This window comes from Chiroxiphia lanceolata, chromosome 6, assembly GCF_009829145.1.
Source record: "Chiroxiphia lanceolata isolate bChiLan1 chromosome 6, bChiLan1.pri, whole genome shotgun sequence".
Lineage (NCBI taxonomy): Eukaryota > Metazoa > Chordata > Aves > Passeriformes > Pipridae > Chiroxiphia > Chiroxiphia lanceolata.
Window position 1 is genome coordinate 1155683 of NC_045642.1, and position 23262 is coordinate 1178944.

Here is a 23262-nt window from a genome sequence, read left to right on the forward strand (position 1 = left end):
GATGAACCCTGGGGGCCTGTGGCTGACCTGAGAACTTCACATGGGTCTCTGGTCCAGCCTCCTAATGATGGAACCACCCTACTCCTGCTTTTAGTTGCTTGTGGAGCGTGTGGAGCTGCAGGGTGTGCGTGGCACGTCCCACGTTACAGCAGTGACAGTCACCGGGTATGACCTGCCAGGGGTCTGGCAGGAACACTCCCTGCTCTGCACATCGGATTTTTCACATTGTGGAGATTCTCCAAAGACAAGCACCTGGATAAATATAGCCCAGCCCAACAGGTCTGGGCAGAGAGGAACCAAGTGTTCTTCAGCCTCCATGGGAGAAGTGGCAGCAGCTCTTTTGGACTGAGGCACTTCAGACCTACAGCCACCCTTGGCCCAGCTTTGGTGGACACTGACCACCCTTGTTTGAGTCCCCTCTGGATTTACTGTTGGACCCCGGGGGGTGAAATGGAGCCTTTGGAGCTCGGAAACACAAACTGGCACCACGGAGCAAAGTGCCAATATTGACAAACTCCTGATGGGAGATTCACATAGAACCTAGAGAGAGCATGGGCAGGCACCCCATGCCCCCCCAAACACACTCCCTTGTGTGTCCATAGGTGATCCACAAGACAGACCTTGGAGGCCCTCGGTGCCCACAGGCTGCAGTGGGAGAGGAAGGCACTGAACGAAAAACTAGGAGCTTTTATACTCCTGCCAGAAAATAAAACCTTCCTCCCGGAACTACAACCAAAAGCAAGTCTAGACAGCACCCTGCTCTATAAATACCCAGGGAAAATGCACAAACAGCCACAGTTTCCAAGATCTTGGGAAAAAACTGGAAGCTGACTCCACCACCCCTTGGAAAGAGTTGTTTTCAGAGGCCCTGTGCTGAGTCACAGCTCCTGGATTTACGCTTTTCCTCTCTGTTGGAGGAATTCCACAGAGGCTGGGTGGAGGGAAAACAGGGAGCAGGTTTGGGCTTGCTGTGTGTCCTGCCAGGGGTTCCAAGGTGAGCATTATCCACGCTTGGGCTGCAGTTTAGAAAGCTGGAGAGCCAGGCCCAGAAATAGTGTGTTAAATATTAATGGATGCTTTTGGAAAATGGAAGGAGACAGATGAGTGTTCCTCATATAAAAGCTCATTAAATGGTTAAATTAAAAGACCCCAGTTCAAAACTACCCAACTGAGAGAAAGTGTCACATGAGTCACTTGTACTCCCCAGGAACAGAAACCAGCATGACTGTGGTGGGTTGACCAGCCAGACCCAATACAATGACACGTTCCCTCAGCTTCCTGGGAAGAGAGGAGAGTTGTGAGGAATTTTGTAGCTTTTTTCCTCTGTCCTGTTTTCATTTTGTACCCACACCTTCTGTGAGCTAAGCCTGTCCCTGGCACCACCCAGCTCCTGGGAGGTGGGAGCCAAGGAGCTGTGGGAGGCTGGAGCTGGCTGTGGGACTGTCTGGGCAGGACGTGAGGGACCTGTGGGTGTAGCACGCCTGGTACCCAGAAAGTTTGCTGAAGAAAGCACTGGAAGAAAGGTGGTTGTCATGCTGAAGGTTTCTCTGCCCTGTGTCCTTATTCACCCCACACCCCAAAAATGATCCTGAGTCCTGTCCTGGAGCTGTGCTCTGGGCAGTGGATCACTGGGAGCGGGGGGTTAGAGCTGGGATTTTTAGAAGTGCTAAGGATTGAAAGGGAGCCTTTTTCATTGCTCTGGGTAGAAATCAGGACTCGGACATCAGGCCAGTAAAAACAGGGAGTGACTCTGCCTGTGTGTGTCATACTCCAGAGCAGGATGGGTAACAGCCCCAGCCCAGGCTGGAGGAGGACATTGAATTGCCTCTGTGTTCAGGAAAAACACCAAAATCCTGTGTGTAACCTCTGTGTGTTCGTGTCCCTGGCTGCAGGCACCAGAGCTGTTCCTCATGTGCACCTCCTGTATAGCTGGAATATTTCTCTGAGGTTTTTTCCAAGCCTGAAGGCATTTGTGGAACAGCTGGGAGGGTCAGTGAAAGGCTGGCACCAGCGGGGATTGTGGACTTCCCATCCCTGGAAGTGTCCCAGACCAGGTTGGACAGGGCTTGGAGCAACCTGGGCTAGTGGAAGGTGTCCCTGCCCATGGCAGGGGGTGGGACTGGATGGGCTTTAAGGTCCCTTCCAACCCAAACCATTCCAGATTCTAGGAGGATAGGCTTGGACTGGGATGGAGTTGTGAGGGTTCCTGCTGCTTCCTGCAGTGGTGTCACAGCTCTGATGGAGACAAGCACAGCAAAGGGGTGTTTTTCATGGTGGAATTTCAAGGACCAAAGCTCAGGGCTGTCATATTCTTGCTGGAAGGTGGTGCTGTGTTTACCAAAGCACCCACAGCAAAACTGCTTCTTCCAGAAGTTTCAAGGCTGCCTGGTCCAACACGAACCGTGCCGATAACCCTGGGGTGGTCCTGGTTCATCCAGGTGGGGATCAGTCATTTCTGCCCAGGTGTGGGTGTACAGATACAAGAGCTTGGCCTTGCTGTCAGCACTGCTTTCAGTTAATCACTCCAGTGCCTTAATTGTCCATTAAATCATTGCTTTAATGTGTAAGTAGAGGGTGCCCTCCCTCCCCTCAGTCCTGGGCGATCCCTACGAGCCAGCCTCAGCATTCCTGCTTCCTCTCCTCTTTTACAGGACCTGTAATCCTAACAGAGAAATTTGGCAGGCGGATTAATTTTCCACATTAATTCCCAACCTGTAGCCCTGGGCAGGCCGTGATCCGCCCGACCATCCCTGCCTGGCTACTGCCAGCCCCAACTGGGCTGCAGTGCTTCAAGGAGGGGTGGATGGGAGATATGGTTGGTCCCTCACCCTGTCAAGAGGGGCACAGGGAGTGCTGCTTGTCAGTGGACTCCCCCATCCTGCCTGGTTTGTGAGCAAATGGAGGTGTTGAGATCCATGGGACCTTTCCACCACCTCCTGCTAAAGGCAGGGCATTTGTGGTCACTCCCTGAAATGCTGATTCACTTCCCTGGCAGAAACTCAGGCATGTAGCAGAGCAGCCACTGTGCCAGGAGCTTTTCTCCATCAGAGATTTTCTGCATCAAAGAAAAGCTGTTCTTGGGCTCAGAGCCACTCTGGGGCCACGTTTAGCTTCAGTTTGCCTCCAGCATGGTCAGCTCGGAGTCTCTGGGGTTGCAGTCAGATGATGATTGGTAAATCTGAACCAAGAAACTGGGAAATCTGAACTAAAAATCCTTCTCTCCCTGTGTAGGAAGGTCACAGCATCCTATCTTTCCCCATAGAAAGGGAGAAGGCAGCATCTCCCTCTGCCTATTCCAGTGAGCAGCTATTCCACTCTGCCCCCTACTCCCTTTCCAAATCTCTGCCTACAGCAGTTGGGGCTTGGGAAGCAGCAATATTTTTCATTTCCTGCTGTAAAACTCACCCTGGGCTTTTTGCTGGAATGGTGGGGCAGAAGTTTTGAGGGAGGAGATTCATCTCTTAAAAATCTCATTTGATGTTTAAGGCTTTTGTAGCCTTTTTTAGGCTAATCATGACAACATTCATTGCCATCTCTTCCCATCCCATTTTGTGCTTCCTACTCATATCCTGTCTGTGTATTTTTGGCCATTTGTAACAATTCATTGGAGCTAAAACTTGGCACATGGGAGCTGGGCTCCAAGTGTCACTGCAGGAAAGCAGGCTGACACCAGTTTAACCAGCTCAGTGGTGGCCCCCAGAAATGTGTTGGGGTTCAGGTCAGCTTTTGGTGTGACAGCAGCACTTCGGCATTTTTAGCAGTAGTCTGACGTAGCTTTTTCCTTCTGCGGTTGGTATTTTCATATCTATCTCATGGTAGATAAAATTTTGTATGGAAAAAATGGTGAATTATCCCTTCCCAGTCACCTGTGAAAGGCAGAAATGGGAGTTTTGCTGTCCATCATGTATTTGTTTTACCTGCGAAACGCTGAGATTTTTGGATTTTCACAAATAGTTCCCTTAGGAGCCATAATGTTCAGCACTGGTGCAAAACATGTTCTGTTGCACAATACTTAACTAAACTCTCACACCTAGCTGGGGGAAGCCCCGCTCTGCTTTTGGGGTCAGAAGACAAGATGCACAGTCACAGGAAATCACTGGGTTGATTTTTGATGTTTGGGCTTTTAGTGAAGCTGTGGGTGAGGCCACGGGAGGGTTTTGCAGCCTGAACATCCAGTTACCCATTAACCAGAACAGTCCCTGGAGAGATCATTCCAAAACCAAAATAAAACCCATTCCCTTTGCCCTTTGTTTCGTACAGAATAGAAGGATGTGTGAGGCTGGGTTTATCAAAATAATTCACATGGCAGTTTCTAATCTTGCGGTGCAGAAATGTTTTAACAATCTTGCCACAAAATAATTAATCTCCTCCGAGGGCGAGGAGGAAAAGGCACAATTGGTCCCTGCAGAGTCTGGGATGGGAGTGTGAGCTGGGCTAGGAGGCACCGGAGTGATTCCAGGGCTGGGAAGGGAGAGATGAGTTTCCTGCAGTGCCCCAAGGAGGGAAGGTTTCACTGGGCACTCCTGTGTGGCCCCAGGGCTCCCCAGGGATTTCCAGTGCCACAAAGCTAAAGCTGTGCGGGGGGACACGGAGCAGATGCTCTCTGCTGTGGGAGCCTCGGTGCTGTGCAGCAGGTTTGCCCAGAGAGGTTGTGCTGCCTCGTTCTTGGAGATTTTCAAGAACAGCTGGAGGGAACTGTGCAGCCTGCTCTGATTGCAGAGCTGACCCTGCCTGGGGTTGGACTGGAGACCTCCTGAGACCTCGTGATCCTCAGAGGAGACGGGCAAGGAGCAAGAAAGCCCTTTCTGCCACGTGGGCAAGGTGTGTTTGCAAGGATCAGGGCTGTGGGCACATGGTGGTGCCCACACAGGCCACGTGGATGCTCCTGCAGCCAAAGGAGAGCTGGGGTGGTGCTTTCCATAGCCTGGGCTTAAAACACTGAGCTCTCCTCACCAGCTTGTCTTTAGGGTCTGATCCTTAAATGAGCCACAGGTTTATGGGTCACCTTTGGAGCAGGAGAAGGTTGGCAGAAGCAGGGTTGTGCCTAAACATGCACATTGGAGAACCTGGCATATTCTGGGAAGGTCGTTCTGAAGAAAGGGGCAGGTGGCCCCAAGAGCACAGGAATATCCATGGTTTTGGGAAGGACAAAGTGCTGTTCCTGGTGCTCCTGAGTCCTGTCTGGGGGCCTGCTGCTGAGCTCATGGATGTCTTGAGCTACCCAAGTTGTCCTTTAGCTTGAGTTGTCAAGGGCAGGATTCCAAGATGAGGACCTGAGTGCCCATCACCAGCCCTGGAGTGGAGCGTGGCCACTGTGAGCAGAGTCCTGGCAGCTGCAGGCACTTGGCAAGGACGGATCCCACTGGAGTCAGCTCCAGGGAAACAGCAAGGACTGCCGAGGGTGGTGGCAGCCTGGGTCTCCCCCGCAGCCTTCTCCTTTGACTCCTTCTCACCTTTGACTGTTTGCTCACCAGGTCTTGGCAGGCAGGGAGCAGGGAGCAGGAGTGTCTCCGGGCTCATACCAGGTGTGGAGCAGATGTTCTGGGACCTGTCTGGTCTAGTTTCCGTGTGGCAGGGCTTTGACTGCTCGGATGGTTTCAGTTCCCACTTCCTGGGCACAACGTTTCCTTCCACGGAGCAGTCACTGGGGCTGGAGCTCCTCTCCTCCCTTCTATCCTCCTTTGTGCTCAGAGGAGCCAGAAGCAGCTGCCTGGACATGGGGTGGTCCATCACCTCTCCCATCACCTGCCCTCAGTTCCTGTTCAGGGGCAGATTGGGAGCACACACATGGCTGCAGCACATGTGGATCCCAGAGGAGAGGCCAAGACAGTGCAGGAGCACAGGAAGCCTCTGCACAGTTCCCCAGCCTCCAGCAGTGGGGGTGAAGAGCTCTTGGTGCCCTTTGTCATCCCTGAATTTCCCCAGCTGCATTTGACCAGGCTGTTAAACTCTGGCCCATCCTGAATGGCCTGTGGCAGGATGCTCCACGCTTTGCTCTGCGTGGTGTTCTCAGCCACCTCCTTTTGTTCCTGCCACACTTGCCAGCTGCCGGTTTCGTGGGATGCCCCCAGCTCTGTCAGCAGGAAGCAACTGTTCCCTCATTCTGTGTCTCTGCATCTCAGATCTCAAGGAGAGCAGCACCTCAGTGTCCCTCTCCCAGGCTGAAGAGCATTGGAATTTCCATAACTGAAGTCACAGACACAGGGGCTCTTCCTGCTTTGATTTTAAGCTCAGAGCAGCCACAGCAGTGGGAAGAGGTGCTTCCATGGCAAGAGATTGCTCAGGCAGCCGATGGCCTGACCACACCTTGGGTGTTACCTGCACAGCTCTGGTACATTTGCTCTCAATTTATCCTGCTGAACCTGCTCCTGCCTTGCTCTGTGCAGCAGCTCCTCTGACGGAGCTGCAACTTTTCTGCCTTTTTTTTTAGCTACTGAAACTTTATCAACTTATTTTCCAAGCAGCAGCAACTCAGAATAAACCTGACAGTCCTGGAGTTAACTCTGAGAGCCTTTCATGTCACTTTTACACTCCTGCCCTGCCCCTTCTATTGCAAAACAGGAGGAAAATAATCCAACCCCACATTTTCTCTGTGTTTTTCACATCCAGCCTACTCTGGCTGGAATGCCAGGTTGGAGTAATCATGCTAGACTGGAGTCTCCCTTCACCAGTTGGGTTCCCTGCTGTGGAAACTCTGCAGGGGCAGCTGGAGATTGCTGATTCCCTTTGGGAATCATGGAAACACAGAATAAACAGACAGAATCACGGAATCAGCCCTTTGACTTTAGTGGGGCCAACTGTCATTTCCATAGCTCAGATGCACCACTCCCCTCCTGCAGTTCAGAGGGGTTTGTGTTCTCCAGGTGAATAAACCTGTCCTGTTGTGGCCCGGTCCCAAACCCATCAGGAGATCAGGCAGGGGTGCTGGAGTGCAGGTGCCTGGTGGTACAAGATCCTTCCCCTTGCCAGCCCGAGGGACTCTGTTCTCATGTGGAACTGAGCATGGATCAAGCCTGTAAAGTCCATGTATGAATTCCAATCAGAGGATTTGCCTGGGTGCAGTCTGGGATTACCCTCCCCATCACAGAGGTCCTGCCTGTGTCACATGTCAAGGGACAACGTGCAAAACCCTTTTTGTGGTCAGTGTACATGGACTGAAGAGCCACCCCTGCTCCTAACCTTACATCCACACCTGCACAGCCTACCTGGGTACATGTTCCTCTTCCTTCTCCAAGGACTTTTGAAAGTCCAATATCTCAACCCAGGAGCAATGCCAGGAGCATCAGGTACTGAAAACAGGACAAACTGCCTGACTGTGTGAAAGTCAGTGTTCCAGGTTAACCCACAGGAATGGCCAGAGACAAGTCCATTTGCTTCTTCCCCAGAGGAAGACGTTAAATATCTTTCCAGGGAAAAGAGGTTTTAATTAGTGCTCCCTTCTGCATAGAGCCTGGCTCTCCTCCTCTGTCTCCTCAGCCAAACACAGCTATAATTAAGAGGCAGCAGTATCAGAAATGAGAGCAGGCTCCAGCCTGTGATTTATTAAGGGATATCGTGGGTGCAATTACCTTTCTCTCTCCTACTCTCCCCGGTGTTTTTATGAAGTGAATTTACTGATGAAAGGATTGTCTCGGGCTCAGGCAAATGGACACCTCTGGGTTTATCTTGGCACTGAGAGCGAAGGCAGAGTCACTGCTTTGCCTGCATACAGTCACCACTGAAAGCCTCACACCTGACTTACTATAGATCCTGGAATGCTTTGGGTGGGAAGGGACCTTCAAGCCCATCCAGTGCCACTCCTGGCCATGGGCAGGGACACCTTCCACTATCCCAGGTTGCTCCAAACCCTGTCCAACCTGGCCTTGGACACTTCCAGGGATGGGGCAGCCACAGCTTCTCTGGGCAACCTGTGCCAGGGCCTCCCCACCCTCACAGGGAAGAATTTCTTCCCACTGTCCAACCTAAACCCACCATCCTTCAGCTTAAAGCCACTCCCCTTTGTCCTGCCACTCCATGCCCTTGTGAAAAGGACATGGAGGAGTTGGGAGGACTCAGAGACTTTGTGTCCGCACGTCTCAGTTCTGACCGGTGGTAGCAGTGGGATGAGGAGCAACCCAGGGGAGTCCTGATGATGGCAATGAGCAGTGACAGGCCAGGACAAGCCACTGGCCTTGTCCACAGCAGTGAGATGAATCAGGTTTGGGGTTCCCTTTGTATTTGCTGGTGAGGGAATTTGGGGGACGCGTGGCTTTGGGTGGCAGCTCCAGTTCCGATAGCCAACACCCGTAAGGCATGAAGAGATTCCAGCTATCTTGGCTCCCGGACGGTTCCCACTTTTGGTCATCTTCAGCGAGAGGGAAGTTAGGTGTAAACAGTCTGGGGGAGGGTGGTGTTGACTCAGCCTGTGCCTGTTCACCTGATCTTAATCGCCGTCCCAGCAGCAGCACTATTTCACTTTCTGAACCAGCCGTGGGGTCTGAACTTTGGTTTATTGCCATTTGGATGGGCTGCACTTTACCTTTGTAGTATATAAATCTGGACAGGTTGAGACTGATAAGACAGAGGGGAAAAAAAACAAGAAGGATCCAGGAAGGACTAAACTTAAACAAGTTCAAATTATGAAAAGCTTTTGGGGGCCAGTGCCCCAACCAGAAACCAAAAATAGGAAAGAATTTCCTGGCCTGTTCCAAGGTGGTGTTGAAAGACCCCAACCCACAAATGTGGAGTGTTACTGCTCCACCAGCCAGGCAAGGAGCTGCCCTCACCTGGGGCAAGGCTGGGTCAGAGGCCCATGAGCCATGAGGGCTCATTTGTGCCACACCTGCCCATCACGACAGCCGGGGCTGTTGCAAAATCCCATCCTGCCCCTTCCTGCCCTGGGTCTTGACACTCAGCTCCTCCATCCAGCTGAAATGGCTGAGAGAAACCGTGGCAGTGTCCAGGGAGTGGGAAAGGAGAAGTGGGTTAATAGCTCAGCAGGTGAAGACCCAGCTGTGGACTGGATGTGGGAATGTGCCCCTGGCACTGGAGATGAGGATTTTGACATGTGAGATGTATTTGCCAGTCTCAGGAAGATAAGGAGAATGTTTGTGGGAGATGGTTGTGAGAGGAGTTGTTTGGACCCTGCTCTGAAGGTGGGGATGGATGTGAGGGCAGAGCATCCCGAGCAGGGTCTGACTCTATGCCAGATGGGCCAGAGCAGCTCAGCCTCTGCCATCACCCTCTTGCCTTGTGAAGGTCCCCTCATTCCACTGTGCCTGCAGGAACAGGCACCTCCAGCCTCACTTGGTGCTTCCAACCAAATCAGGGCCCTGGCAGCTTGTCTGGGCACTTCAGGCCCTGTCCCAGGGCAGCTGAGCAGGCAGAGCCTGTGACTCCCCACCTCTTCCCAGGGGCTTTTGTTCTGTTCCTCAGCAGATCCTCAGTGGCAGTGAGCACGTTGCAGTAACGCCCTCGGGAGCACTTGGGGAGTGGGAACAAGGGCTGGGCCCTTCTGGGGAATTGCAGTGCAGGGGAATGGGGAAGATCTCCAAACCGGTCCAGCTCAGCTCCACACCCTTCCCTCCCTTCTTAATTGCCATTCCTCCTAATTTACCTGGATTATCAGGAAATAAAATGCCAGGGCTTTTTTGGTTACCCCCCTGGCAGTGTGCATTTCAGTTTTGGAGGCAGTACTGTCGCCAGACCAGGAGAAAGGAAAACTCTCACTGCCTTGGGAAAGGACTCTTGCCTGTGCCTGTGCACAGAGGTGGCCTTGTCCATGTGGGAACAGCATGACACCAATGTGTGGGATCAGCTCTCCCAGGATCCCCTTCCTCTCCTCCTTGATATACCCATTTGATGCAGGAACACTAAATACTTTAGGGATGGGTGACAGCATATTTTTCCCTGAGCCTGACATTTCAAACCCTCTGCAAGCGGACAGAGATGCTATTCAGAGCCTCCCCACTCCATGAAAATCCTTAATGCTCCTCTCTGCTGTGTTCCTGACTGTGGTCTTGTGAGCATATGGAGATCTGGAGCCACACTGTGATCTCAGGCCTCCTGGACCTCCCTGGATCTCGTGTCCTGTGTCACTCAGGCGTCGTACAGTGCCTGGCACCACTTCTGGTGGTGCAAAGACAATGTAGTTGGACAAATGGATGGGTTTCTGGAGGTACCATCCTTCCCCTCCCTTTGAGTGGGAGCCTTGAACAGCTCCTTGGCAGGCAGGTGGGTGTTTTCCTGGGCACCTGCTGAACCTTGGCCGAAGCAGGTGGCTCAGGAGGCTGTGCTGGCAGAGTCACATGGTGCTGGATCTGCTGGCACTGCCCTGCCAGGCAGACACCTCACTGCTGATAAAGCTTTACTGGAGGGCAGGAGACCATCCCTGTCAGTCCGGGAAGTCAGTGGACTTCTTCTTGGGGTCACTAGGGCGGGCTCATAAGGTTTGACTGTTTTTAGAGGGTGATATTTTTATTGCCAAAGCAATAGAGGCCGTGCACTCCCGTCTCCCCAGGGAAGGGCAGCACTGACAGCACCTACAGAAAGGAGACTCGAGGCCAGACCAGCTCCACACAAGGAGAAAAACACTGAGTCTTCCTCAAAGCCACAAACCTGCCCTGATCCAGCACTCCACACCTTGACATGGAAGGGAGAGAACAGAGTGTGACAGAGACACAGCTCCAAAGCACCCCTGGATCCAGCCCTCTGGGAATAATACTCCGAGAGTCCCTCACGCACTCCAGGCTTATTTCACATGGATGTTTCTCAAGCCCACACAAGCCAACGCATTTGTTCTCCCTGTTTTACTCCTTCCTTTGTTGCCACAAGGGCTGGAACCTCCTGAGTCTTGTGGTGCATTAGTGTCTCTTCTGAACCTTTCATTTCCAGAATGATTCTGTGGCCCTACAAAAAGTATTTTGTTTCCCAGCACATTCCAAGCACGTCCAAGCCTTCCTTGGTTTTAAACCGGGCTGAGCACCGACCTTTGCCTCTCACAGACACATTCCCACAGTGAATCCCAAGCCCCTCTTCCCGGTCCTCCTTTAAAGGGCTCCTTGATTCAGCACCACTGCCTGCCCTTTCTGTCTGTGGAGGACTAATTTTCCTTCTTAATCAACTGAAAACTCCATCACGCAAGGAAATGGAGCCAGGAATGTGCTGCTGCCTGCGTGGGTCCCTGCTGTGTCAGCCGGGGGCTGAGCCTCTGGCTGTCATTATTTCTACTAAGAAAAAGTCCTTTTTAGGGGCAGATCCCAGCCCAGTGCTGGCGCTCCCGGACGAGCAACCGCCGATGGATCCGATCCCCGTGGCAGCGTTTCGGAGCAGCCCAGCAACGCAAGCGTTACTCCCCGTTGCCCTAATTACAGCGGGGCAATCACCGGATTTTACTCCTGTGCTGTGTCACAGTTACTTCCAGTATTTAAAAATAATGGCAGTCACATCATTCGTCCCTGAGCCTCGTGCTGGGTGCAGTTTGCACGGGCGTTTTCCAGGCAATAGAAGTGAAAGGGGACGGGAATGCTGCGCTCCGACTCTTAACGCAGAGGGAGGCAGAGCTGTCACGGCGGGGAGCGCGGCAGCTCCGAGCTCCCCTCCGTGCCCAAACGGGGTGGTGGGTCCTGCCAGGGTCGGGGCAGGGAGAGCACACCCACCGAGAGCAGCGGCTCATCCAGGGGCCCGGCGGGGAACGGCGAAAATTCCACGCGTGTCCCAAAACGAGGAAACCTCGAGGTTTGCAAACAAACAGCTGCTCAAAAGTACGTCTCCAGACTTAATTAGGAACAACAAAAAAAGCCTCGTTCTGTGCCAAATGGACATTTTGCTGCCAAGAAAGTGCCACCTACTGGATCTCTCCCGGTGGGGAATCGCCAGGACGGGAAACAAACCCAGAAAACGCCAACACTGGGAAAAGTTCAGGTTTTTACCTTTTTTTATCCTGTAACAACAGAAAACTACCCAGATAGTTCTCCCAGCCACAGCCCCTCCCTAGCCACACTCCCTCCACAGCGGAATCAGCCAGACTTTTGAAGTGGATAAATGTTGGGGAGGGGGATGTGCAGTTTTAGGTTTTGAGGAGGGACTCACCGGTGCTGAGAAGCCGCTCTCGTCTCCCGCAGTTCCCTCAGCTCCCGTGTGTTCTCTCCCAGTTTTCCGTGCCCTCCTAGTTAAATCCTGCTGCCATTCTCCAGCAGCCAAGCTCCCTCTGCTCCCTGCACAGCCTGCGATCCCGGTGCCCCAGCCGCTGGAGGGGAGCCCGAGGCAGAGCCCACCCGGCACCCCGGCCTGGGGGTCCCCGTGCTTGGCTTCCCGCTGCCCTTTCCTCCCGGTGCCGCTCGCCCCGGTTGTCTGAGAGCAGGTGACAGAGGTTTCTTGGCAGAGCAGAGAGGAGGGGAGGGATGTGGAGGCAGCGAGAGGTGGAGCTGGGACCCGGAGCAACAGGTTACTGTGTAACCAGGGCTGGTGGCCCCAGGAGCGCCGGGGGCTGTGCGGCCTTCGCCCACTCCCCGGGCAAGGGGACCAAGAGCCCAGGGCGTGTTAAACTTCAGGTTTCCTGCACCGGAGAACATTTTGTACCCAATGGGAGGTTAAGGCGGCGAGGGGAGGTGGAGGAGTGCTTGGAGCTCGGTTTTCCATCGCCGGTGAGGGAGGGGACGTGCTGCCCGATCGCCTCGTGGGGGAACAAGGCCCCTTTTGTGCAGCCCAGGGCTCTCCTCCGCGCCGGCTCACGGCTTGTTTTCCTCCAGCGTCGCTCCTGCCTTCTCTCCCCTCCCTGATGTCTGCAGCTGGGATAGGTGCCGGGAGATGGGGGGAGAGGGCAAAGTGTCCCCTCTCTCCCGGTCCCCAGAGCACTGAGGGGTGTGGGGGAGAGCATCTGTCGGGATACCCTCTCCATGGCACTGTGTTACCTGGCCATAAAACCCCTCATCCTGCCGCAGCTCCTCCATGAAAGAGAATAGGTTTAGGTTGAGTATTGGGAAGAAATTCTTCCCTGTGAGGGTGCTGAGGCCCTGGCACAGGTTGCCCAGAGAAGCTGTGGCTGCCCCATCCCTGATGAAGACCTAGTGCAGGCCCCTGTCGTCTCTCACACTGTGTGCCCCTGTACTTGTGTGCCAGAGAGAAACTGCACGTGGCCCTTTCGGCCACAGAATCCTGGAATGGTTTGAGTTGGAAGGGACCTTCAAGCCCATCCAGTTCCACTCCCCTGCCATGGGCAGGGACACCTTCCACTATCCCAGGTTGCTCCAAGCACCAGCCTTGGACACTTCCAGGGATGGGGCAGGGAGCAGCCTTGGCAGGGAGCATCCCTGTGCCACTGCAGTACCATCAGCACTCCCTGGGGATGTCCAGGCCCCATTACCACTGTTGTCAGGAGCAAGACCACCCTCCCCTTCTCACCTGGGCCCCAGGTGGGGCTCAGAGAAGGCAAGAGCCGCTTCATGCCGGAGTGGCAGAGGTAGAACTTGAGCTCCAGCCCTTGTGCCAAGGCGAATGTTGTTCCTGGGCACTCTGGGAAGGATTTTTAGAACCTGCAGTCTTATCACACTATCTCTTGTTGCTCTTCTCTTGCTCTTCAAAAGCCAGAGGGAAATTTTAATAGCTGGCAAGGCCACTCTGGAGTTTCTGAGCCAGACTGCAGAGAGGATGTGTGAGCCCTGCAGACCCTGTGTTTGGGGGCCCAGAGGGACCCTGGACTCTCAGAAACGGTCTCATGTGTGGGCAGACTTCTTACTTTTAAAGAAATAGTTTTGTAGTGCCCGGTTTCATTTGTCTTAAGATTTAACATTTTTTAAAATGATATGGTCAGCTCATGAACTGATCATTAGGCTGGAAAATATCAGCTGTGTCATACTGACATGTCCATGGCAGGGTGGGATCCTTCTGGTTAGCCAGTCCTCTCCAAAAATTGGGGCTTTTGAGAGTGTTTTAAAGTGCTCATGCCTGCAGGCCTCCACTCCACCCCCAGGGTGTGTGTTGAACCCCTGGCATGTACATCTAGAGAGACTCCGTGTTACCAGCCTGGGAAGAAACAGCTGTGACTGTGACACGAGGGAAAGAAGGAAGGAAAAGCTTCCACCTCGGGACAGTCGTTTGGGGGAAGCCCGAGTTCCTTAGCTGGACATTTGTGAGTTCCATGCTGCTCCTGTTCTCTTGGAGGGGCTTGTGCCCAGCTCACAGCCTGGCCCGTGTCCAGGCCCCGCTCCGAGGAGCCGCCCGGCTGAGTTCCTGCGGGAGGAATGTGCCGGGGGAGCCGGGCGGGAAGGGAGAGCCAGCTCCCGGCCTGACAGGGGCGATTTGGCAGCTCGCTTTGACAGGAGCACGACCTCTTCCGCCCCGCAGAGCGGCGATGATGCTCGGAGTGACGCGCCCGCCCGGCGCCCCAGCACCCTCCTCGCCGAGATCCCAGGGGAGTGCACTGGGAAGACGCGGCCAACCCTAGGAAATGCGGGATTTAGGGAATGCCAGCCACACCGCCAGGCAGAGGAAGGGATTGGGTCCAACCGAAGGGAAGCGCAGTGGGAATGTCAGCTGTGCCGGAGCCCGGCCAGAAGGGTTTGTGCAGGAGATCCCCACTCCCTGAAGTGCATCACCAGGGTTTTCGGTAGGACTGCTGGGCTGGGCTCACGTTCCTGGGATGCAGACAGGGAGTTGGCAGGATTCTGTTTTAAGGCACTGCCATCCAGCTCCACATGCACAGTGCAGACAGGGCTACCGTGAGCTGCTGCGCCCACAGCAAATCTCTAACTGTGAGCAGGGAGGCAACTTTTCCTCTGGGCAGGGAAGGAAACCACAACGGAGCTTATTACACCTTCCCTGCAACAGCAGGTGCCGGTCGAGCTGGGCCAGAGGCGACTGTGGAATCATGGAATGGTTCAGTGGCGGCTCCAGCCTCGGCTCCCAGGTGTGGAACCCACCGAGTGCAATCCTCAGCCTCCCTCCTTCCCTGAGCACTGGGCTGCTCCAGCTGGGGTCTGTCTGCACGTTGTTCCTGCCTGCTGAGGGACATTACAAAGTCATGGAGCAATAACACCCTATCTCCCAGTATCTCCAAGCTGGAAATCCCAGGGGGCTGACTTTCCTTTTGGGATCAGCCTTTTAAATCAGGTTGGCGGCAGACACCCCTGGGATGGCTCGAGAACAAAGACTTGTCAAGTAAACACCACCCAAACCCAGCTCCTCAAAATGTGTGTTCCTCTCAATTTTTAATGCTGTTTGCATCCAACTTGCTTGTCCTGTTTCAGAAGGGCTGGGCCTCATAATTAAAAGCTCCAGCGATTTTATGTCTGGCAAATGTCATCAATGGCTTCACTATGTGTTCCCCGCTTCTCTGAGCAGTGGGAACGGTTTGGAAAGGAGCTCCTGACTAGGGGAGCTCTCTGAAGCTGATTCACTTTGAGTCCTTGTACCAGCTCAGCATGGAGAGATGCTGTCATGGAATCAGGGTCAGCAGCATAATGACAATTTCTATTGAAAGCCTGGAAATACCCGAGGTGAAGGAGTTCTCTGAAGCTTCCAGACTTCATCCTTCATCACAGAGTGAAGGGCTGTTAGCAGCAGCAGTACCCAGAAAACAGTTCATGGACAGTTTTATCTTAAACTGCACCAGGGCTGTCCTGCCCTGGTGAGGGTGCCAGTCCAGGTTGGTGCCAGCTGACCCCAGCAGGCACCGACAGCCAGCCAGAGCTCTGCCCAATTCCAGCCATCAGGCCCTGCTCTGAAATGAGCCCCAAAACTCATGGTTATTATCCTCTGTGCATATTTAACCCGTGGACTATCAGCAAGCACTGGCACTCTCCCCTGCCCCTTGCTTTTCATCTGGGCAGTGGGGAGGGAGCACAGGGTGCCCCACGTTTTGTGACATCTATTCTGTATTTATTTTGTTTGCAGTGGTCACCCTGGGAAGGTGCCACGGGGAGGCTGCGACTCAACGCTGACCTGTGCGACCCCCTCTGCATTCAGGTAAAAATTCCACTTGGCAGCGTGTCCTTTAGAGCCTGACAGATGCTCTGCAGCCAGACCTTTGTGCAAGGCGGGTGTGAACACCAGGAAAAGTTTGTGCTGGTATTTGTCCCCGTCCAGGAAGGGTTTTGCTCGTTAAGGGGCAGGGACAGCTCGGAATGTTGGTCACTCCTCGTAACAAGCTTGTGATGGCACATTCCATCATGCCAAACAAATCTGGGAGGACAAATAGGTGGGGGCTCGATTCAGGCAGATTAAACACAGAAACATTTGGTGATTCAGTCTCTGGGTGCTCCTCAGCCCCAGTTCTGCTGCTGAGATGTTGTTTCATGGGTGCAGCAAAGGGTCAGCTGTGCCATGGACTGATCTGTCCAAGGGGATTCGTGCCAATGGGTACTTTGGCTGTGACTGTAGTGGTGTCATGTGGACAGAACCTGCTGTTACCTGGCCTGGGAGTTGAATCATGGAATGGTCTGGGTTGGAAGGGACCTTCAAGCTCATCTCATAGCACCCCCTGCCATGGGCAGGGACACCTTCCACTAGTTCAGGTTGCTCCAAGCCCCGTCCAACCTGGCCTTGGACACTTCCAGGGATGGGGCAGCCACAACCTCTGCCAGGGCCTTACCACCCACACAGGGGAGAATTTCTTCCCAATATCTCATCCAAACCCACCCTCCTTCAGCTTAAAGCCATTCCCCCTTGTCTTGTCACAAAAGGCCCTTATGAAAAGTCCTTCTCCAGCCTTCTAGTAACCCCCCTTTAGGAACTGGAATCCTTAAGGTTGGAAAAGCCCTCTAAGATCATCAAGTTCAACCACTGAATGACCAAGGGATGAATTTGAGCCCTTCCACAGGAACTTCAGTGCCTTTTGTTCCTTTCTACCCCCACCAGGAAGCAAAGAGCAGCAAAAGCTGAGGTGCCTCAGGCCTGCACCCCTCAATTTTCAGCCCCTGATGAGTGCAAATTAGCTCAGACCTTCCCAGGACAGGAGAAGGGCCCACACACAGCAGCGGGATCAGGATCAGAAGAGGCTTTCACACACATCCAGCTCACCTGCATCTTCCTTTGGGTGGCTTAGCTGGAGCCGAGGATCTGAACGAGGTGCTCTGCACTTCAAACACTCCTTAGATCTAAACCATTATTTATTTGAATGAATAAATAAATACAAAAATAGGAAATTCTGAATATAAAACCTGCTTCTTCAAAACCCCACAAACTCCCCAAGCTTTTCATTAGCATATGTTTTTGATACAGTAAAAAACTCTGAATTTGCACAAGTTGTTCAGTTAAAAGACAAGGCTTGAATGTAGTAATTTTTGCAGAATAGTGGAAATCAACACGTTTAACACCACATAGGAATCCACCTGCCAACATTCTGCTGGACTAGTAAACAGGACAGAAGTCAGCGTGAGCTGGTTTTGTTCATTTTGAGGCCATCATATCTAACCAAACATCCCCTCACACGCCATGTCAGTAAGAACAGCAGCCCAAACCCTGCAGCTCAGCTCTCTGGGTATGCACAAAACCCAGTTCCACTGTCTCCCGCTGGGATACACCAGGTTCTGCCCTACTAAAGTCAGGGAAATTACCACTGAGGTCTGGAAGCACAAAGGAGAGCAGCAGAGGAGCTGTGCCCTCGAAGGCGGCCGTGTGAGTGGCGAGGCGGGAATGAGTCCTGGCCTGGTTCATTTCTGTGTCACTTGGGCTGCACGTTGCTGCCGTGCCATGAAAACTCCCATCGTCCCAGCAGGGATGATGTGCTGGCTCCTGTCCTGTGTTGGGAATGGGTATTTAGTATTGATCCCTGGTGAATGCCAGAGCATCGAGGGTTTTGCTGATTCATCCTTTGCACACAAATAAGCCACGAGCGGGACGGTGTCACGGAGGGGCTGGGCAGGACACCACGCAGGGACATCTCTGCCCTGAAAATTTCTAATTGAAACAGAAGTTCTCCATACAAAGAATTAACTCCTTGCAATGAAAGCCCACTGCTGTGTGGCAGGCAATGTGCTGGGCTCAGCTGACGAAGGCAGCGATGGCCGTGACCTTGAGCCCCGACTCCAGCCCGTAGGCACAGAGCAGCAGCGCCGTGAGCACGACGTCTGCCCACAGCACGTAGGTCTGCCAGGCCAGCAGGTACACGCTCAGCACCACACTGCCCACCGTGAGCCCCAGGCTGAGCGCCAGCGGAGCCTCCTCCTCCCTCAGGTTTCCCTTGCAACCTGTGAGGAAACAAAAGGCCAAGAGGAGCCTGATTCCTTCTGACAGTAGCTCAGGCCGTAGCTCCAGAATATTCCTGCTCAAAAGGGCTCTGGTTATTACCTTGCTCTTGCTGAGCCTTACAGAGGCTCAGAATACATTGAAATACCAGCCTGAATCAAGGCTCTGCCAGCAAATTAACAGCAAACCCGACACCAATGGACAGTCCATTTCAAAACAGAGAAATGACTCAAAGGTAATCTAAATAAAGAGCAATCAGTGGATAGTCACAGTCAGGGCACATTTTCTTACCACAAGAATCAGTTCTGAAGCTGCAGTCTTTCTGATCACTCAGTTTCTTAATCAACCATCAAACCTCCCCCCAGCCACCGGCTCAGTGGGACACCTCAGTGACACCCAGAGTCCAATCCTGGCTGTCACATCTTAGGCAATATAGACAGTTCTCTATTCCCTGCTAATCTATTCCTGTTTCAAAGGACTGTCAGTGTGGAGAAGCTGCACTTATCTCTTCCTTGCAGCCTATTTCCAGGCTCGTCTCAGTAGATTTTGGTGTTTAACTACATTAGAGTTGAAACTCACTCCTTTATTCATGGACCAGGCTTCAAGCAAACACACAGAGAGCTCTAAGGCAGCAGGATAAATCCACCCCTACAGCCAGTCAGCTGGATTCAAGAGCCCCACCCTGCATAAACGTCTTGGGAATATCAAGCAGATTTTACAAGTGATTTGGGTTTTTTTTAAAAAAGGACTATAAGAAGTTTTGGCAAGCTCTGGACAGGAGGCTGTTCACACTGTTCTGTCTTAGTGAAAGGAGGGTGTTGGCACTGGCCCAAGGCTTCAGGAGTGAAGGGAGAGGTGCAGGTGTCTCCAAATACCTGCTAAACTGACATGTTTTGACACAGACTCCATTTGCAAATGATTCATGTTTAAAGATTCTGTTCCACAAAAAGGTGCAGGGATAACATGACCTACCCAAGTATAGTCGAGGCACTTCCAGCATGGCCATAAGGAAAAGCACGGCAAGATCAGGAGCCAGGAAATCATCTGGATAACTGAAAACTTGACCTGGAGAATAAGCCAGGGTAAATGGAGCAGGAAAACACAGCAGGCGTAGGGCAAAGCCCAGCTGTGCACAAGCAAGGCCTGCTCTGGGTTACCTGCGACTTACTTTTGTAAACAATCATTGCAAGAGTTGCCAAGAAGTAGAAGATGTAATAAATCCCATTTACATAGAACAGGATCTGTAAGGGAAGCGATGACAGCTGAGAACTGCTGTTAAGGATTCTCAGAGGAGACGGGAGCCATTCCATAAAATCACCATTTCCCAAAATATACTGCTCTGCCTTTTTATACTCAGTGGTCCAGCTATGCCTGGCCTGTGGGGAGGGTTCAGGAAGGAACTTGAGGCTGCAAACACCAGGAGCTGGGATAAAAGCTTGCTGTTTCAGGCTTGGCTTTAGTTCCTTTTTTTAAGGAACTTCATTTGGTCTGTAGTCGGGTATCTGTCAGCCTGAGGAAATGGGGGGTGCATGTCTACATTGCCCCAGACAAATTCCACACCTCTTAGTCAGCCTTAAGGAAGCTGACAGAGGGTTGGCAGCCTCCAATCCATCAGATTCCTGGGAGTTTGGAGAAGAGGTGGCTCTGTGCAGCAGCCAGGCCCCGTTCCTGCCCACAGCATGGAAAAGCCGTGCTCTCACCTGTCTGAGAACGGCCAGAGCTCCACTCTGAGAGGCAAATCCCTAAGAAACAGACTGACTTAATTCACTCCCCTCTCTCCCCTAGTCCTTCTCATGTCCTCTGAATATCTCCAAGCAGGGATTTCATCCCAAGCATCTTTTGGAGGAACGTCCCATCCCACTCCTGAACCCACCCACGTGCCGTGGATGGATTCCAGTTCCCAGAGCAGCTCATTTCATTAACACAGAACCAGGTTTGGGAGTTTTTCCAGTTGAAGGAAGGTGGAGCAAAAAATTACTAGAGAGGTTCTAAGCATGGAAATCTCTGGAGCTGAGGGTGTCTCCTCCTAGGTTACCTGGATCCTGGCAGGAGTAAAGGTGGGGTGAATTACCATGAGAGAGGAGGAAATATCCCTGAGAGCTGCTTTTACTACCCCTTGTGAGCTGTGTCAGCTGTCTGTGAGCTGTGCTGCGTGGGGGTGTGTCCACCCCTCCATAAATCCACCTTTTAGCCTTGTTTCCTAAGAAAATGAGAGTTAAGTGACGACAGAAGGAGGCTTCCAGCCCTCTGCCACGGCTGCAGGGGGTTAAAGGGGTTTCTGCAGGAGTGGGAGCCCAGCAGGGCCAGATCCCAGCTAAACCTGCACGAGACATCTTCCCGTGGAAGAAATGTGGTACCAGTTCTGCTTCCTGTGGATGGTGCCGATGGAAAACTCAGGAGCACAAACCCATCACCGTGCAGATTTCCTGGGCAGGAGATGTGGATCCACTTCAGCCAGCCTTCCCAAGGATTCCCACACGGAGGGAGGAATGGTACAGAAAGGATACAACCTCTGAAGTTCTTCCTTTCCATGGAGAAGGAGAAAATAAAGAGAAAAAAAAAAGTCTAAATGTTTACCAGAAGTGCAGCAGAAACATTCAAGCAACAGTACCATGATGCTGTAGGGATCTCTTTTTTCAGCTCACTGGAACATTTGCTATTTCCTCAGATCCTGGAGTTCAGGTTCCAAAAATAACCTTTTCAAGTAGATGAAGCCTAAAATAATTTGGGGGAAATCCCTGCTGGGAAAAGCCACTTTCACTGAGGAACCTGAGGCTCCTTCAAAGCCTAAAGGAGTACACAGGCATTATCCAGAACTTGTTCATCCTGTCCTTTCCCAGCAGATGACACCTCATCCCCTCTAACTATGCGGGAAGGAGGGAGACATGGGAACCAGAATGGACCATTTGCTTGTAAATTGTGAGAAAGTTTGTGGAGAACACAGGACTCCCGGGTGCCCCTAAATAACACTCCTCCACACACCATCCCTGCAAACACCATCCCTCCAAACCGGTTCCCTTCACAAAGTCATTCCCTGTCAAACCTCAGCATGTTCCCATTGCCCACAGAAACCAAACCAAGGGTTTTCAGTGATCCAACCAGCACACTTCACTGTTTTCTTTATTATCTTCTGTAAAAACCAGATGAAATTCCCGTGCAACCAGATGGCACTGACCTCCTACAGCACCTCTTAAGTTCCTCATTAATACTGTTGGCCTGCCTCAGACACACGAGGAATTGCAAAGTTGGGATTTCTGTTCCAGAGGGAGCAGAACCACCTGTGAGAGGCCATTTCACTGTCACATCCCCGTCCTCATCCCGGGATCCCTGAGGTCCATGTGCTCATCACTACAGTTTCATGCACTTGGGCCCAAATGAGTCCCCACGAACTCCAGGCACCTGGTTAAGGTGTCCAGTTTGGGACTCCAGTGGAATGGCTTTAAGCTGCCAGAGGCCAGGGTTAGATGGGATATTGGGAAGGAATCCTTCCCTGTGAGGGTGGGGAGGCCCTGGCACAGGTTGCCCAGAGAAGCTGTGGCTGCTCCTGGATCCCTGGAAGTATCCAAGGCCAGGTTGGACAGGATGGTGGAAGGTGTCCTTGGATGCTTGAAGGTCCCTTCCCACCCAACCCATTCCATGATTCTGTGTTGACTCAAGATCCACACCTGCAGCTGCAGCACCGGTGCCGGGGGCCAGTCACACTGGTACAATTCACACAGCGAGCCCCGAGTGAATTCCCTCAGGGAATTCCCCCCCCAGGTTTATTTCTGAGCCCTGATTCCCTCAGTCCTTTCCCGGGAGGGGGCAGTGCCCGGGCCGGGGTGGCAGCCACTGTTCCTGAGGATGTGCTGCCACCTCGGGGAGACCGGGACATCCCACAGGGAAAGGCCCAGCACCCCTGGAAAAGGCGATTATTAAACCACCAGAGCGTAAAAGTTCAGTGTTTTAGCCAACACCACCTTTATTATTGATCCGGGCTGGTGCTGATTCTAGAGCTGACTGTGAGTGACACTGGGAATGGTGGCCGGAGGCGGACCGTGACCCCTTTCCTCAAAGAACGGTTGAACTTTGAGCAGGAAGCGCATCCCTGCGGGTGCCGGTACCTCCGGCACCTCCCTGCACAAACCCGGCGGGAGGAACCTTCAGGGCTTGGGTGCCAAAACCTGTCCAAACCAGTTCTGTCTCCCCGGGCCACTAATGTACATTTCTAGAAGAGAATTCTGACCCGTTTGAAAGAATTGGCCCAATAATGAGGAGCTGCCCCTCAATGCCGCGGTTCGGGATGTAAAGCCGAGGTTTGGATTTTCCAGGGGGGGTCTCTCGGGCTCAGGACAGTGGCTTGCCCGGGGACAGAGGTTCTCCCCATCCCGCACAAGCGCCAAGGCCCTGCTCACGCTGCCACGGGGATCTACCGCAGCGTGTCGGGGCTGTCGCGATATGGCACCGGGGCTGGGCTCGGCCGGGGCCCCTGCGCCGCTCCAGTCGTGTCCCCCCGCGAGAGGTCCCCTCTCGCACGGTGGGAGAGCCCTCCCACCTGCCCCCGGAAATGGCTTTCGTGTCGCTGTCGCCGCCGCTGTCGTGTCGCTGTCGCGACATCTCTCACCTCGGCTCCCCGCCGCCATCTTAGCGCCCCGCCCCGCGCCCGGTCCTCCGCCGTCCCGGCAGCCCCCGCGCGGCCGCTCGCCCCGCCCCCCCGCCTTCGGGCGCGATCGGAGCGCTCGGCCCGGTTCGGTCGCTTTCGGGCGGATTCGGGCGCTGCCCGTTCGGGCGTCTCCGTGCGGGCCGGCGAGCGGGGCTCGGGCGCGATCGGAGCGGACTCGGCACAGATCGGCTCTTCTCGCGCCCGCCTTCGGCAGAGATCGGAAGCGGCTCGAGCGCGCTCGGGACTCTCCGCCGGCCGGGCCGGGCCGCGCCGCTCGGGGCTCGGCCGCGCTCGGGCGGGCTCGGCTCCCCCCGCGCCGTCAGGTACAGCCGCGGGCCGCGCGCGCGGGCCCGGCCGCGCCCCATTGGCCAGCGGGGGCAGCGCGCGCCCGGCGGCTCGGGGCGCTTCGGGCGCCCTCGGAAACCGCCGGACGGGCCCGAACGCGCTCGGCTCAGCGC

At 53.6% G+C, this 23262-nt stretch overlaps 3 protein-coding genes and 1 long non-coding RNA gene across 4 annotated transcripts in view; 2 read left to right on the plus strand and 2 right to left on the minus strand.

The window, feature by feature from the left end:
* Positions 1-12348, minus strand: part of EPS8L2 (EPS8 like 2) — a 48999-nt gene extending 36651 nt beyond the window's left edge. The window contains exon 1 of the mRNA XM_032690891.1: positions 12070-12348. The gene's annotated coding sequence lies outside the window, so the exon portion shown is untranslated. The remainder of the gene's footprint in view (positions 1-12069) is intronic.
* Positions 1-23262, plus strand: part of LOC116787990 (deleted in malignant brain tumors 1 protein-like) — a 499349-nt gene that overhangs the window by 87216 nt on the left and 388871 nt on the right. The window lies entirely within an intron of this gene.
* On the plus strand, positions 14016-17099 carry LOC116788700. The gene is made up of 3 exons (XR_004357737.1): positions 14016-14107; positions 15871-15942; positions 16834-17099. It is a non-coding gene; the product is annotated as an uncharacterized LOC116788700 (long non-coding RNA).
* On the minus strand, positions 17055-22834 carry TMEM80 (transmembrane protein 80). Its single transcript, XM_032691694.1, has 5 exons — positions 22766-22834; positions 20670-20686; positions 19331-19424; positions 19135-19227; positions 17055-18164 (listed from the first exon to the last, which is right to left on the minus strand). Exons 1-5 carry the CDS (start codon positions 22782-22784, stop codon positions 17959-17961), a joined length of 429 nt encoding a protein of 142 aa, XP_032547585.1. The 5' UTR covers positions 22785-22834; the 3' UTR covers positions 17055-17958.

Excerpts from the sequence above, each read along its gene's own strand:
- TMEM80 (XM_032691694.1), bottom strand. Across the intron at positions 19,228-19,330 it reads TGCAATGATTGTTTACAAAA|GTCAAGTTTTCAGTTATCCA; the intron begins GTAAGTCGCAGG and ends CTTATTCTCCAG. Across the intron at positions 18,165-19,134 it reads AGTGCCTCGACTATACTTGG|GTTGCAAGGGAAACCTGAGG; the intron begins GTAGGTCATGTT and ends GTTTCCTCACAG.